This window comes from Eumetopias jubatus, unplaced genomic scaffold (assembly GCF_037043125.1).
Source record: "Eumetopias jubatus isolate StellerSeaLion01/CBP00866 unplaced genomic scaffold, mEumJub1_p1.0 scaffold_9, whole genome shotgun sequence".
In the NCBI taxonomy this organism is placed as follows: domain Eukaryota; kingdom Metazoa; phylum Chordata; class Mammalia; order Carnivora; family Otariidae; genus Eumetopias; species Eumetopias jubatus.
In genome coordinates this window covers 101,478,495-101,495,797 of record NW_028274815.1, presented here as the reverse complement: position 1 = coordinate 101,495,797, position 17,303 = coordinate 101,478,495, and the positions used below count along the sequence as shown (strand labels likewise).

Sequence of the window (17,303 nt, the reverse complement as noted above, 5' to 3'; positions counted from 1 at the left end):
CACTGGAGTGAGAGATCTGGATTCCGGTCTCAGCTTCGTCATTAACAAGCTGTGTAGCTGGAGATAATCAGTTATTTTTCTACAACTATAAAGCATCAGGATTGGACTAAACAAATCATTTAAGATTACTCAAATTGCAAAATTCTGTGATTACTGATACTATCTTAAGGTAGTAACTCTACTGCTAGAATGCTGCATTTCAGTGATTATAAGATAGAGTATTTTTAGTGGCAAAAACTGTTAAGTTGTCTCTGCTATTTCTGAGGACTCTGTGGAAAAGATATTATCCTCAAATAATGGGAGTCAAATCAGATTTTTCAAGACAACATATTAGTGCAGAAGAAATATCCTTAATTAAAGGGATTTAATGACAAGATGTTAATAGAGCCATACAATACTGAAACGTGAAAAATGCAGGTTGAGAAATGTAGAGAAAAAAAATTCACTCATGTCAAAAATTTCTGCATGTAGGGGTACCTGGGTGGCACAGTTGGTTAAGTATGCGACTCTTGGTTTTGGCTCAAGTCGTGATCTCAGGATATGAGATTGAGCCCTGCATCGGGCTTCGCACTTACTGCAGAGTCTGCTTAAGACTCTCTCTTCCTCTCCCTCTGGCCCTCCTGTTTGTGCTCTCTCTCTCTCAAATAAATAAATCTTAAAAAAAACTTCTGTATGTATATATCCTCAAGTAAAAAATTCTGTATGCATCTTTCTTCCTCAAAAACACAAATAGAATTGAACTGTTTTATATCTACATATCAACTAAACTATATATTACAGGTGGCATACTTAAAGGTAAAATACTAGAACACTGTAGTTAAAGTGGCTCTGGGCTTTTATTAGGATTTGTACCTCATTACATCGCTTTGCAGAAAACACTTAAGCTACTGGGTTTTTCCTTTCCTCTTTCTTAAAATTGTGATGATAACAAGCCCTTTTCTAGTAAGTGGTTACATTATGAGATAATGGATGCCAAGCACCTGGTATCTTGATACATGGTTGTTGTTCAATAAATATTTGCTTAAAATATCATTGATACCTTCTGTTTCTTCTTCAGTCTTTTTTTCTCTTTCTTCTTCTCTAAAAATTGTTCCCAAGGGGTCAATTTATCTTTTCCTTCCAATTTGTTTTTGACCATCTCTTCTGCACTTTCTTTCAGACCTAAGAAAAAGCACAGAGTTCAGTTTAAAATGTTTTATCTTCATTCATTAAAAATGTAATTTGCCCAAAAAGATAATTTACATATATTTACCAGAGTAACAAAATAAAATGCAACGCTAAATTGTGTAATACTCCAAAACCAGAGAAATATAGGATCAACTCATATCAAACCTATTTCCTAATAAAAAACAATAAACTTAACCAAACCAAAATAAATAAACAAACCCAGCAACTTGATATATTATAGTCAGGCCACTGAAGAAAAATCTTTTATTTAGGTTCAAATTTCATTTCTATATACTTAATTGCTTTGGGACACTAGGAAAAATCCTGGAACAAAATCTTCTCAGGATATGACTACTAATTCATTTTTGATGGCAAACAGATAAGTAGTCTTTAACATAATTATCTCTAATTGCTTCTGTTGCCCAAATAAAAGCATTCCTTGGAAGCCATAGGTGACTAACAAAAATTGATTAGTAAGGCAATCCTTGTTGAAATACCCCCGGAGGAAAGAATTCTCATAATCTCTCCTCAAGTACTCTGTGAGATACACCCTTATGATCAAAAGGACCAACAAGTTCAGATTCCACTTTGTACAGTTTACCTCTTTCAATGTTATCTGCTCTTTTAAAAAAAATTTTTTTAAAAGATTTTATTTATTTGAGAGAGATAGAAAGAGAGTGAGAGAGCACAAGCAGGGAGAGTGGAAGGCAGAGGGAGCAAGACTCCTGCTGAGCAGGGAGCCCACCATGGGACTCGATCCCAGTACCCTGGGATCATGACCCGAGGGGAAGGCAGACGCTTAACCGACTGAGCCACCCAGGCAGGCACCCTCAATGTTATCTGCTCTTGTACTTCATCTTTAAAGGTCCTTTTTTCTTATATTCTACAGTTCCTAATTCGTGTTTCTAGGTGGCTTATCTAATAACTGGACTGGATGAGAGTGAGAAAAAAAAGGCCCTGAGGCTGACCTATCAGTCCTTGAAGACCCTCACTACTGCCAGAGTAAGGAAATGTGATTACTGTGTTGTTACCTTTGGTAATAAAGATGTTTCTTTATTTTGTAGTATTGTTTGGACATCACAGTTCGGTTTGGGGAGGAGGCAGCTTCACTATTTATATGACATAATATTCATTTCAGAAAAACAATACTTAATGGAATGATTCAAAATGCTTTTTAAGAGAGACATGGTCAATCCAGATCATCTTCCCAGATATCCTCTAAATTCTAAGGTGAAAGCAATCCTAAGGTAAAAACAATTCCTTTTTTACCTGATGAGTATACTGAGACTAAGAGCATTCAGCAACTTGTCTAAGAACATGCAGCAAGAGCGCCAGCCACACGACTGTAATTGCCTAGTTATCCTCTATACTATGACCAGATACATCTAAAATGCTGGTTTGACCCAGAATAAAGAAATGTATAAAGTAAGTGAATAAAGTCAAAAGCTTTGGGTCTCAGGTTCCTTATCTGCAAAAGGAGGTTGGTCTAGATCAGAAGCATGTAACCCTCCCACCCACATACACCTCTCCCCCACCCCCAAAGAAAATATTTGGTAGAAGTCCAAATATGTAACAACTAGAAGTAGTGTTTTGGGTCTTGTGCCTCAAAGAACAGCCTGAAACAGCTGGGATAGATGATCTCTAAGGTCCCTTCCTTGGCTTTTAAGCCAAGACTTAATCTTCAAATTTCTATGATTTAGAAAAGTATTAAATTATCTACATACTCAAGGTTATGTAGATTTGTTTTTATAATGCACTGCTGGTAAGATCTCTAATTTACTGAATGCTAAATCAGAAACACAACTCTCAATTCAAAGATGTTTTTTATGAGAAAAATACAATTCTCTTTACTAAACTGTTTTTAGGAGAAATGTGACCTGTATAAAATGATGTCCAGATCTTTGACTGAATCAACAGATATACAGGATTTAGGAAATGTAAACTGGGATCCTTACTTGGGAGAAAGCAGCAAATCCTGACAAAAGAAGTTGATTTTAAATCACAAAATAATAGGTTTATATATTATTCCTGTGGGTTAGCATACAATCAGGCCAGTCTAATTCTACATGTACAGTATTGTATTATTAGATATGATGTTTAAATAATCTTTAAGGCCTTCTTGTATAATTTTCTCAAACATTAAGAAAGACTTTACTACTCCAAAATACTAAATTAATATATTTAAACTTTTTTTTCACCAAAAAGTATTCTGTTTAATTTTGATCCTTGAAACTTACTACAATGATAAGGAAAGTTCTGTATCACTGTTTCTTTCAGGTGACTAGGACATTGCTTTTATGTGTCTTAATCACTATGAATCCACATGTAGGGTCTGAATCTTTTTTGGGAACATGGATACCTTGAGAATTTGATAAAAGATACAGAATCTCTCCCTGAAACACTACTGGAAAAACTTGCATACAACGTTCAGGGGTTTACAGATACTCAATGCTCATTTCGATGTAAGAATCTAAGGGTCTCAGGCAAAGAACATTTACAGGGGCACGAGAGGTCTACATGAAGATGGGGGGCCAGCTCCCATAACTTCAAAACTTATTAGCACTGACATTTGTAGATTCTACAGCAGGGTTCCTCACAGCAGCACTGTTGTCATTCTGGACCAGATAATTCCTTGTTGTGAGGAATTATCCTGTACATTGTAAGGAGTTTATCAGTATCTCTCCACTATCCACTAGAGCCAATAGCCCCAGTCATAAAAATAAAAAAATGTCTCCAGATATTGCCAAATGTCCTCTTGGGAACAAAATCACCTCTAGTTGAGAACCACTGTTCTAGACAATGATTAGAAGGCATTTCTGAAAAGAAGGGCTATTTCATTATTTGCATCACATAAGTTATGTGTTATTTTATTTGGTACTTGATTATATAATGTCTTTTCCACTTTAGAATTTTCTCCCAACTAAACCAAAGGCAGCTAAAGTCACCTTTTGTATTCCATAATATTTAACATAGTGCCAGACACATAGTAAGTACTTAATAAACACTTAATTGATCTGTCTTGAAGGAAGAATTCTTATTTCAAGCCAACTGTTTGATCTTGCAAGTTTGGAACATACTCTCTCCAACAGAAAATGAATCAAATCTTTAGGATATAAATATAAATGGCCTTTATCCCAAAGTGGGGTGTGTGTGTGTGTGTGTGTGTGTGTGTGTGTGTGTGTGTGTAAGAACCTACAGCTCTCGAATAATTCATGAAATACTATTCTCAGAAAATACTTTATTTACTTATTTTTTTGGTATTTAGCTTGTTTATAACAATAAAGAAATAGTCATCTTCAGTTAAATACAGTCTGAAATTTTTTGCCTGGCTCTCACTTAAACACAGCAAATGTGTATTAAGTAGAATGACAAACACATTGCAGTGAATTAACACAACACCATGATAACTTAAAAATGCTTTGTTCTCATTGTCATCATGAGGTCATTTAAATCTCTTGCCACAGATCACAGTTGTTTATGTTCTGGTTCTTAAAAATATGTCCATCCCAGAAGTCTCTTGGCATATGCACAAGAACATTCTTCAGACAGTTTCAGCCTCATTTGAGAGCAGCCACTATGTGACTAAAAAACAACTTCATTATAGCTGTTTTTAGTTTTGCACAAATTTGTTTTAAAAAATTGTAAGTGTATAGCCAAAGACTGCCGAATTAGTTAAATATAACATCAATAATCCTACAAATAAGGGGTAGAAAACTCTTTCAAAGCCAACCATGAACACAGATGACTCAATTATGACAATAATTTAAGTGCAATCCATTCAGAATGATTTTGGCAGTTTGCATACATACAAAAATACTTTAAATTTGCTTTCAAAATCCACTAAAACGAAAGACATTTCTCCTGACCTTACTCATGTGAAATATTTGGAAAGTCTTCAACAGGCAGGACATGAATAACTTAAATTAACTCAACTAGGTACTGTAGTTGGTTTTGTTTATAAAAACAAAATGCATGTTTTAAGATTTCTGATATAGGCTGAATCGGCACTTTTTATTTAAGTGAGGACTTAGGGTCCACTGAGAATATTTATGAACACTTATGGCTCTATCTTTATTTATGGTTGTATGTTTAAATCAAACAGTATAACACTCAATTCCAAAAAGAGCTTTTAAAATGTAACCAACTACCACCACCCCCACTGCATGGGAACTCCCCGCTTGGAATTCACTCTGGGTGTAAGGGTTTTAGAGGAAAACCACTAACCATGTCCTGAGGAACACTGACATCAAAGGTACCCCTTCAAACTGGACAGTTATCCCCAATGGTGTGGGGAGAGGGAAGAACACACTTACTTATATAATACAGGTCACAGGAATACCTGTTCCCTATGAGTAATGGTGATCTTCACCAGCAGCATTTTTTGGTGATTCAAGTGATTATGTACTTAGGATATCCTCAAAGCATACTGGTTAAGTCAAACTATCAATCTTTATAATGAGAAAAATGAAGATCTGAAATGTTTTGAACTTGGTTCAAGACTTGTTCAGAACAAGAAATTGTTTAGAACATGTTCAGAATTTGGCTCATTATTTCTTATTTTAACTTCTGTAATCCCTCTCTCTTAAATTCTTACAGTACTATCTATATTCTTTTATTCTGTACCATTTATCACAGTTGCAACTTCATAATTTGTGTGATTTTTAAAATGATTATTAATAGCTATCTCCTTTATTAGCTTGCAAGCACCATGAGGGTAGAGGCCATTTATAGCTTGTCTCCCTACCAGTCCCAGTGAGAGTCACCCTGGTGGCTAGTGGAAGGCCTCATATACATACCTAATAAATGTTTGTTGACAAATGAAAGGATAAACAAGTCAAATTTGTTGCCAACCTTATGGACAGAGGGCAACAATGCATGAAATTAAAAAAGTAAAATAACAACTAGCTTGGGGAACAATAGTAAACAGTAAAAATTACCAGTCAGCCAGAACCAAAAATGCTCTTTTTATTCACTTAATACTGTTGGAATACTACTATACCCACCATATGGAAATAACACAGACATCTATAATAAAGATAATAATGATAGGAGAGTATAGGTAAGCTTAGACTGGAAATGGTTTCTCACATAACATTTAATTTGGTATCTCCCAAAACATTCAATGAAGTATTCATAGAAGATACCCCTAAAGTATGTACTAAATGAATAAATGTTAATGCTTTTTGCTACTGCTGATTATCTAAAAGCTATTCAGTGGGTAGCAACTGTCTTATATTTGTCTTGAATTTGAGCTTATACTCTAAGCTCTTCTAAATCTCCTTCTACTCTCCCTTAGAGTGACGCCTTCCATTTGTTAAGTATTTTCAATTTACTGTGAACCAAGCTGTCCTGCTTCTTAGAATTGAATGTTCTTAAAAAACTGACTTCAAATACAAGACATCTGGGCCTCATTAGGGAGCTATTGTTTTCTGTATTTCTCTGTAATTATTTGTATTATTATTATTATTTTTTGCCTTTCAAATACTTTGTAATTACAATGTACATAATAACAAGCTGTCCTAATAATAGAGTAAAATTCTGGCTGAGTTTGGTGAAGCCATTCTGCTATTTAATTTATGGCAAAGAGAAATGATGAACTGTCTATTCTACTTTCAAATAGTTATTTTTTACACGTTAATGTTTACAGACAAGTTAGAAAGTAAATATAAAACTTTTAAGTGAATGGCTAAGATGTAAGGAAACAAAAGGGGATTTTTTAGAGTCCAGTCACAATAAGAAAACTCAAACAGAACTGTTAAACTAGCTCAGAAGCAAGGACTTTCCCTCTGGGACATACCCTATTCCACTAGGGTCCACCATGGATCTTGGGTTTTAATGGGCTGCTAGCCAAGGAGGCAGGATACAAAGTTTGGAGCCTGATTATGGTGGAAGGTCCCACTGGAGACCACTATCATGAAGCCAGGATCCTTAAGGGTGCCTTCAGTGGTGCTGCCCTTCCTCCAAAAACTTAAGAGAGAATACATGCCTTTTTGGGCTTTGGCTTTGAGCAGAAGTAAAAACACATTTTCCCCCAGAGAATTTATAACCACAAGCCCATAAATCCATGGGTTTGTGGCTAGAATTCACACTATCTGTGTGGCCCCAAATACCCCAAACCAAAAATTTGGTTTCAATTGGTCTTGGATTGGACATTGCCCTCAGGCATCCGGCAAATACTCTCTCAAGCACTCTCTAAAGAAGTACTTTTGACCCAGGCCTCTAAGAATTCCCATAGGTAAAGAAAGATCCAAGGACAATGAGATCACAAAAAAAATTCAATATGAACCAGAGTAAGCAGAAACAAAATAATACAAAAGCCAGATCTATAAAGACTACAGATTTTGGAATGATCAGATATAGAATAAAAAATCAGCACATTAAAAAAAAAAGAGAGAGAAAATTAAAAGATAAGATCATCAAATGTATGAGACATTTGGAGAAGAAAAAAAACTTCCTCAAATAAAACATGTAACTGAAATCGTAAAGTCAGCAGCCAAGTTAAACAGCAGCCTGTAAGTAAAGAAGAAATTAATGAACTGAAAGACAAACTGAAGAAATTACCCAGCATGATACATAGGTTCAAAAATATGGAACATGTGAGTTATCAGCTATAGAATGAGAATTTACCACACATATCAAATAGGATTTCCAGAAGGAAAAAACAGAGAACATGAGGAAAAGGCAGTATTTTAAGAGAAAATGACAGAAGTTTTCAGAACTAATGAAGGATACTAATTTTTAAGACTCTGGGTATCCAATTAACTCTATACAAGATTGAAGCTACCAAGCAAAAGTATGACTTAGATAAACCATAATGAAACTCTAGAACATTAGAGTATTTTAAAAGTCAGGGACAAAAAAACAGCCTGTAGAGCAAGGCAAGTGTGTTCTTTAGTTATATTGATTTCCTCACCTGTAACTGTCAATAGGAGTCAAGGGGGACCCTCATGAGCTCACAGTAAATTTGCCTGTCCCCAGAAAGGGCTTAAGAGGGTGATTAGCTTGGTGCATCCACAGCAACATCAGATACCTTTCCATCCCTAATCCTCAACACTTGAAGCCTCACCACCAAAATCTGCCTTACACCTACCAGAAATAGTCTCTGTGCCTTTTATCCCTATTCATTTTGGTCACCACAAAAAGCCCTAATCATCAGGTTCCCCCTAATCTCCCATGTTTTTAATCCTCAGAAGTTAACTGTACATCCACTCTTCTGCCACTATTTCTCTTCCCCTCCAACTCTCTACCACTAAATTCTCTGGAACTCACAGTGCATTATCAGTAAAAACTCAATTATTGTATCTCTGAACATTTTCTTCATCTTCTTGCTCTAATTGAAACCCAGCTTTCCCCTGAAGATATTGCAAACTATAGCATTTGTAAGTGGTTTATTGTTGTTGGAGCTTGTTTTCTTCAAAGAGCCCTCAACCAATTGTTCTGGGAGGGGGTGGGATATTTTTGATGGTCACTTGTGCTCTTTTATCCAGTTTAAGAAGTATGGTACGGGTCTGGGCACAGACAGACTAACTAACTAATAAAGCAGAGAGCCAAGCAAAAGATCCATGCAGTTTTGAAATGTTGGTACATGACAGAGGTGACATGTCAGATTATTGAAGTGAGAGATGATTCAATAAATGGAACAGGATAAAAAACTCCATGTAGAAGAAGATGAAACTGGATGTCTACCTTATCACATAAAAAACCAACTCCTAATGAATCAAGGACTTCAATGTAAAAAACATTAAAAAAATTAAAACCTTCTACGTTTAGTAGAAAATAAAGAGGAATATCAGTCTCATCTGTATAGAAAAGGATTTCACAGATGAAACACAGAAATCACTAATTAAAAGACTGGTTTAACAATATTAAAATCAAGAACTTTTATTCATTAGATAAACCTCCAAGAGAGTGTGTGTGGCAAGGGTTGGGGTGGGGAAGAGTTTCATATAGAAGAAGATATTTACTATCCTATAAAAGACAAAGGACTAGTATCAAAGATAAATAAAGAACTCCTAAAAGTCAGCATAAAAAGCACAAACAATATAACAGAAAGATGGCCAAAAGACATTTATGAGTATTTCACTGAGGAGGAAACATACGGCCAATACATATATGAAGAGATATTCAATTACATTAGTGAAAAGAGAAGTGCAAATCAAGCATTGCTGGTAGGAGTGTAAACTAATACCAACACAAAAGAATTTAGTTTTTCATCTTGTAAAGTTGAACATTCACACACCCTATGACCCAGCAATTACACTCCTTGATAGATACCTAGAAAAACTTAAACACCTACCAGAAAATGCATAGAAATGTTCAAAACAGCATGATTCATCATACTAAAGGACATCCCAAATGCATATCCAACAGGAGAATGGATATATAAACTGTGGTATATACACTCAAATGAATGAGCTACAGTTACACAAAATATGGATAAATCTTAGCAATATAATGTTGAATGAGAAAAAAAATCAGTCCCCAAAGATTTTTTAAGTATCTAAAACAAACCCACACCCCTTCCCCCATGTGTACAAAGTTCACAGCTTTAATTTATACAATTTAATAGTTTTTAATATACTCACAAGTGTGTACAACCATCACTAGTCAATTTTAGAACATTTACATTTCCTCAAAAAGACACTCTTATCTCTATCCCCAGCAGGACACTCTCAAATACCCCCCCTCCACCAGCAACCAACAATCTACTTCCTTTCTCTATAGATTTTCTTACTCTGGATATTTCATATAAAATACATGGTCTTTTGTGATTGACTTCTTTTACTTAGCATGAAAATTCAAGGTTCATCCACTTTGTAGCATACATCAGTACACTTCATTCCTTTTGATCCACTCACGCTTTTAATAAATGAGATGAAAATATACAATGGAAAGCCAAGGAGTGAATACTGAAATCTGGTATGGAGTAAGCTATTGTATGGTTCTAGCTTTTGTAGTGGGTTCACTTATTAATTACTAAAAACAAATAAAAGGGCCAGGCTGGACCAATGATGAGAGTGTCCTAATCCAAGGATTATAATTAACTTAATTATATGAACCAGAGGTACAAAAGAATAAAGGAACAAGTTTAATAAAGTTGACTACACCATTTTTGTTCTTCAAATGGTATTATAAAGAATAAAAAGACAAATTATAAAGAACATATTTGTAAAATATAGGACTGATAGACACCAGTCCAGAATATATGAAGAACTCCTATGAATCACTAAAACAAAGAATACTACATAGAAATGGTCAAAAGACTAAACAGGCATTTCACAGATGAGGAAATAAAAAGAAATGTTCTTCCTCATTAGTAATTAGGGAAATGCCTGAGCAAGCCTTTAACTTAAGTCAGGTCATATCCTTCCACTTCCCATTTCATTTACAGTAAAAGCTGAAGTCCATTCAGAGGTCTCAAAACCCTCTGTGATTTGGCCACCTCTCTACCCTCATCTTCTACTACTGTCCATTCCCTGGCTCATTCTGCTCCAGCCACTGCTGTTTCTTAAATGTTCTTGGACAAATCAGAAATGCTCCCCCTCAAGGCTTTTGCATTTATTGTTTCCTCTGCCTGAAATGCTCTTCTGCAGGGTAACAACTAGTACGTACTGTCCTTTCTATTAGGTGTTTGTACAAATGTCACTTTCTCAATGAAGCCTTTCCTGACCTACTGAAATTGCTACCTACTCTCATCCCTGAACTTCCTACTCCTCATTCAGGCTTTGTCCTTTTGTTTCCATAGCCCTTAATCACCATCTGATTATTTTACCTATTTGTTTTTTTAATTCCCTTTCTCCCCTTTCTCCTAACCCCCACACACTAAAATGTAGGGCTCCATAAAGGTCTGTTCAGTGTTCTGTCGCCAGAGAAAAAGAGTCTGGCACACATAGCAGGAACTTAACAAATATCTGAGAATAACACACATATTAAAACCATAATGAGATACCATTACTTACTTATTCAACTAGTAGAAACTGAAAAGCCTGATAACATCAATTAATGATGAGAATAATGAGCTTTGGGAACTCACACTACTGGTTAAAATGGCACATGCACCTGGGAAAACAATTCAGCATGACCTAGTTAAGGTAACTCTGTGAGCAGGTTCTACAACCAACAAATTCTACACATATCCAAGACACTCTCTCTATATATTCCTAGGTGAGAAGTCCTAAGAATATTCACAAAGACATTGTTTATAACACAGCAATAAACTATAATAACTGGCAATAGGACAGACATGTGATATATCTAAAATGGATCTCTGTGTAGAAGTGTATATAATATACTGTGTATAGTATAATGTATAGTATATATAATGTATATGTATATATACATACATGTATACATATTTATATATATACAAGTATAACATATAGTATATATAATCTGTATAGAGTATAATAAATACTATATCCTTATATATTGATAATTTTCAAAAATTAATAACTTTCAAAAATAAAATGTTAATAAGCAAAAAGCAAACAGCAGAAGAATATAGAGAGGATACTTTTTGTAAAGATAAAAATTAACAAGACTGTTTAGGAATATATGTGGTAAAACAATTATATAGAAAAAGAGAATGATTAACATGAAATATAGTTTCAGTTTCCTCTGGTAGAGAAAGGAAGAGGAAGTAACTGGGGAGTCTCATAGGTGACTGCAGACATTGGTAAAGTTCTTTCTTAAGCTGGGTGCACAGGTGTTCATTTTATTATTTTTCTTTAAGCTGTATAACTTACTGTGTTTGCCTTTTGTATCTTTTGTTGCCCACCCCCCCCCCCCACGGTAAAGCATAAAAAAAAAAAAAAAAAAAAAGGAGTGCTTACTCTTTGACAATTGTGTGCAAAAATGGCTTTAACCCGTCTTTTGTCATTTACTCCCCATCCAAATAAATACTTGAACCCAGATTTTCTGACAGCAAGCTCTCTCTATGCTCTTTTCATAATCACAGTAAACTATTGATGCTATTCCAAATTTTATTGTAAGCAGGTCCCAATCTATACACTGTATTTGAAAAATCCACCTATAAATCAGTGGCTTGAAATTAAGCCTGTTTTCCTCCCTGGGAGAGTTTCTGACCACAGAAATCTATTAATATATAAAGACAATTGAGGCTGGAGTCCAACCAAAATGGCATTTCTAAGTCAATTAAAGAAAAAAACTTTATATTATAAAAATAAAAGGAAATGAAAAATATGTCAACCTCCCCAGCTTTTCAGTATTTAACAACTTTTCAAGCTAGATTTTTCTTGCTGCAATCTTAAGTGTTTTCTTCCACATTTACTGGAGTTTATATATAAGTCAACTATACATTCTGACTACTTCTAAAAAGATGTCACAAATAACTATTAGGAGAGCAATAGCCTACCAACCTTCTTCCTATTATGGTAGATAAAAAAAAAAATGGTAAGACTTATATAGGACCCTGGAGTAAATGGAGGAGGCAACCAGAGAAGGAAACCAACCTGAGGGCTCTGGTTGGCCTAAGGGCTAATGGGATCAATATACTGGTTGGGAATCTCTAACATTTAAGGTTTACTTTTTCACCTTTTCCAGTATTTGTAATTAACTCAGAGTTTATTTCATTGGCAATTGTCCTCTACTGCAACACTAAAAAAAATTACAGAATGAGAGTAATACAGAATGAAAGTAACATTAAAACGTAGGACTTCAGTATTTCCACAGCTTATCTTATAAGTAAGCACTGTTTCTATTCTTTGGGATTCTCTGGTGACAGGATCTGCTGAGTAAATCTGTAACAGGCCAAGCACTCTTAGGTCCCAAGAGATAGAATCTTGGAATACCAACTAATAACATGCACACCCCCCAGAAGCCTGCAGTGTTCAACATCGTGCGAAATGTTTTTTTGCCTTTTCTGTTTGTTTGTTAACCTCCAGAACAGCTTATTAATCAGAAGATAGCCCTCTCTGACACTGTCACACAGGTTACCCTGGCTGCAGACCAAAATGTTCCCACATCTTGAGAAATCTGTAATAGCACATATGGGGTCATCCCCGGTAAATGCTTATTGTTTTTTATAAAATTTCTCCAAATTCTCAAGTAAAATTCACTGAACATCTTTATGTATCTTTGTGCACACAACAGTAAACACATGCAGATTGAGAAAAAGCACTAAATGAAGACAATGGACCCAGACTCAATTAGTAATCCAGGGAAAATACTCTAATGGATACAGAAGTCAGACACATCAAGGTTTGAATTACAGTTCTTCTAGCTCCTAGTTTTGTGATCTTGAGTAAGTCTATGCCTCAGTTTTTTCTTCTGTACAGTGGTCTAATAACCACTTTACAGAATTGTTGGAAGAATTTAATGTAAGTTTTTTTGCAAAGCACCTAGCAGTTTCTGATAGAGCACAGGCATCCAATACGTGCAAATTTCTCCTCTCACCCCTAAAGAGCATTTTAAAATGTAATTCTTCTGGATCAAAATTATACATCCAAACGAATTACTTTAAAAAATATTTTTAAATCTCCCTACACTTCCACAGAACGGAGCAATGGGAATCTAAAAATGAAATGTATTTTATGACAATGTAAGCTGAAATGCTTAGGAAAATCTTGGTTAAGTCCTTTGCAGACAGAATTCCCTATTTTACACAAGCCAATTCTTAGGGGAAGCACATGGCTTCAAAGTACATGCTTCAACTTACCTCTAAGGTATATTATTCCAAACACCAGAGGGAACTCACCCAAGTCAAATTATTGGCATTCATCTTTTGGCATACATAGGATCAGGCTATTCCAAGCTATGCCAAATAATTTTACAGATACAGGTTTTCCATGTCACTGAATGAGCAGATTAAGCTAAGGATATATCTTGACAGTTCATTTGATGAGTGCTATCCCACCCACCCTCAGTGAAGATTATCCTAATGGAGAAAGTTCCCCTACAACCTCTTTCTCTAACAGCTTACATCAGGAAAACAATGTCAATGTGAAATGAATAATACAGAGCCCTTCCCACATGAAGTCGGCAGATTCAGCCTGCCTAGCCACCAGTTCAAACCACAGACATTTTACTGGCTTTATCTTGGACCTCACAGCTGAAAATTATCATTGCATTATAATCAGCGAACATTTGTCTACAATGGTCTAACCAAAAGGGCACTGAGAAAGGCTGGCAAATGTTTCAGAGAACAAAGATATGGCATATGGTCTCACAGTGGGATTAAGTTTTGCATCAAACCAAAGATCTGCAGAAAGTACTTACGCCCTTTCCTTTATGTGGCTTCAAAACCTGAACCTATTGTAGAAGCTAGATTTGATTTCGTGTAAAATGTTATCAGCATTTTTTTTTAAATTTAAACCTATATCTGTAATATATTTATTTGGGAAAGAGAGAGACAGAGCATGTGCACGCAGGAGCGGGGGGAAGGGGCGGAGGGAGAGAATCTTCAAGCAGACTCCACAAGGAGTATGGAGCCCCATGCAGGGCTGCATCCCATGTCCCATGAGATCATGACCTGAGCTGAAACCAAGAGTCGGACACCCCTGTTATCAGCATTTCTGAGGCACCTTGATAAATTAAAAACTGTTTCCCAGTTAGCAACATGAATTAATAGAACTATTTCAAGATACATGATAAGAGACATGGAGATGTTCTGTTAGGAATTTACCTTAAGAAAACCCAATATAAGGTTATTATGTTATCCACAATAGCAAAACATTAGAAAGAGCCTAAAACACAACGTCAGGGAAGTGATCCATAATTTATAAATCAGAAACACAATGGAATGTGATGCAGGCAAAATGATTATAAAGATTATTTAGAAATATGTAAAAATAAGTATGGGAAATGAAATAAAAAAAGGAGAACTCAAAATGGGGGTTCTCAATTACGTCTGCTTATAGAAAAGGTAATGTATAGTTAAAATATGAAAGCAACCCAAGTGACCATCAATGGATAAATGGATAAGCAAAATGTGAGGTGTGTAATAAAATACTATTTAGGTTTAAAAAGGACAGAAATTCTGACATATGTTACAACATGGATGAACCCTGAAGACATTATGCTAACTTAAGTAAGTCAATTACAAAAAGACAAATATTGTATGATTCCACTTATAAGGTACTTAGTGTGGTCAAAATCATAGACACAGAAAGTTGAATGGTGGTTGCCAGGGGCAAGGGAGAAGGGGAATGAAGAGTTACTGCTTAATGGATATACATTCAGTTTTGCAAAGATGAAAAACAGTTCAGGAGATGGATGGTGCTGATGGTTGCACAACAACCTAAATATACTTAACACCACTGAACTGTGTACACTTAAAAGTGCTTAGGATAGTAAATGTCATATATATTTTATCACAATAAAAAAATCAGGAAAAAATTAATGTGTTCAAGTAGTAAATTTAAGATCATATGATTTTCCAGTTTTTGGAAAAAAAGAATAATGAAACTGCTGAAAGTAAGTAGTCTGAGTGGATTCTGTCAAAATAACATATGGAACACGTGTGAGAAAAATGATGGTTTGCTAGCCAGGCAGTTAGCATATAGAATGATGACGTGGGACAACCTCAAATAGAATAGGCAAAAGTTCTGCTTTAAAGACCAAAGAATTCACAACTTCAAACAAATCAGCATAGCTGTGGGCTGTGGGAAAATAATACATGAAACAAGCTCACTCTTCTTGAACTGACTTCAGGCAGATTATAAATCTATGGCAAAGGCAAAAAAAAAGTACTACTGTCTGGAAATAGTGGCTACAGATGCAAACAGTACAACTGATGTGATGTATGGGCAGAGAAGGAAGGACTGATTAAAAAAATCATCCTAGATATTTGCAACCATCCTAAGACAGCAGATCAATTAACCTGAAACTTCAAGACATACGGGAATTTTACACTTTCTGACACTCTGGTATAAAAATACCAATTTTTTTAAAAAAAATTTTAAAGCTTTTTGGAAAGCTCTTTTAAATTAAGTCTTAATATTATTAAGAGAGAAAATAATTTTTAAAATAATCCAGGAAATTTGGAGACATTTACTGGCAACTCTATGGAGAAAATGTGCTAGTAATGTTTTCAGATAACCCTAGCTGCTTTTCATTTTCATTACACATTCCACAAATGATTCAAAAAAAATTTTTTTTGCACAGTAAAAAGTTTCAGCTTATTACTTTACAAAACCCTTTTAGTAAACCTGTTAACTGGATGATTCAAGGAAGGAGCACACACCTAGGTTTTAAAGTTCTAGCTGTGTACAAGATATGAGTACACTACAAACTCATTTCCATCCCATCATCAAAATACAAAGCAAACTGCAAATTTTTTAGCTTATTTTAAAGTTCAGGTTTTCCATTTAATGCTTTCCTCTCCCCTCAACTCAAAACTTTAAACATCTGGTTACTTTATTCTTACCAAAAAAACATTTTTGTGAATGTATTTCAAACATATCCATAAGGTGCATACCTTAACAATAAATGGAAATATTGATATAGCCAAAAGTAAACAGTGAACAGGTTTTGAGATGTCTGAAAATTACAATGTTTGAAACTGCGCTGCCTAGCAGAAAGAATGCCCAACTGATTTAAAAGCATTTTTTTTTTCTGAATAGAGAATAAATAATACAATGGCCATAAATACATGTCATTAATGTGCTTCTGTGTTTAAGCTTCCCAGTGGGACACTAAACAGAGGAATGAAGATGGAATAACGGGGAAAAAAGGAAGAACAAAGGACAAAGCAAACACCAGAACAAACATGGAATTACAACTGTAAAGAATAGAAGAAAGATTAATTTGAGTAAGGAAGAGCTGAAACCATACCTCCTGCCTCAGTGAGCTGGCTTAGATAGCCAGAGGAGTCCTTGCTCCTTCTCCTCTAGCTTCCATGTCTCCTTTGAAAAAGTATCCTATAGCTCTAGGTTCCTGACAAGAGCTCCCTCAAGACATTCACAGTCTCACTACTATTAAGGACGCCTGGGTGGCTCAGTCAGTTGAGTGTCTGCCTTTGGCTCAGGTCATCCTCCTAGGGTCCTGGGATGGAGCATCAGGCTCCTTCCTCAGCAGGGAGCATGCTTCTCTCTCTCCCTCTGCCCCTCCCCGTGTGTGCGCATGCGCACGTGTGTGTGTGTGTGTGTGTGTGCGTGCGTGCGCTCTCTCTCTAATAA

The 17,303-nt window shown here is 35.5% G+C and overlaps 1 protein-coding gene across 2 annotated transcripts in view; it reads right to left on the bottom strand.

The window, feature by feature from the left end:
- Positions 1 to 17,303, bottom strand: part of ESF1 (ESF1 nucleolar pre-rRNA processing protein) — a 62,463-nt gene that overhangs the window by 14,908 nt on the left and 30,252 nt on the right. For both annotated transcript variants that reach the window (XM_028112925.2, XM_028112926.1), the window contains one exon: positions 1,040 to 1,161. In XM_028112925.2, coding sequence (XP_027968726.1) covers positions 1,040 to 1,161 — 122 coding nt within the window. The remainder of the gene's footprint in view (positions 1 to 1,039; positions 1,162 to 17,303) is intronic.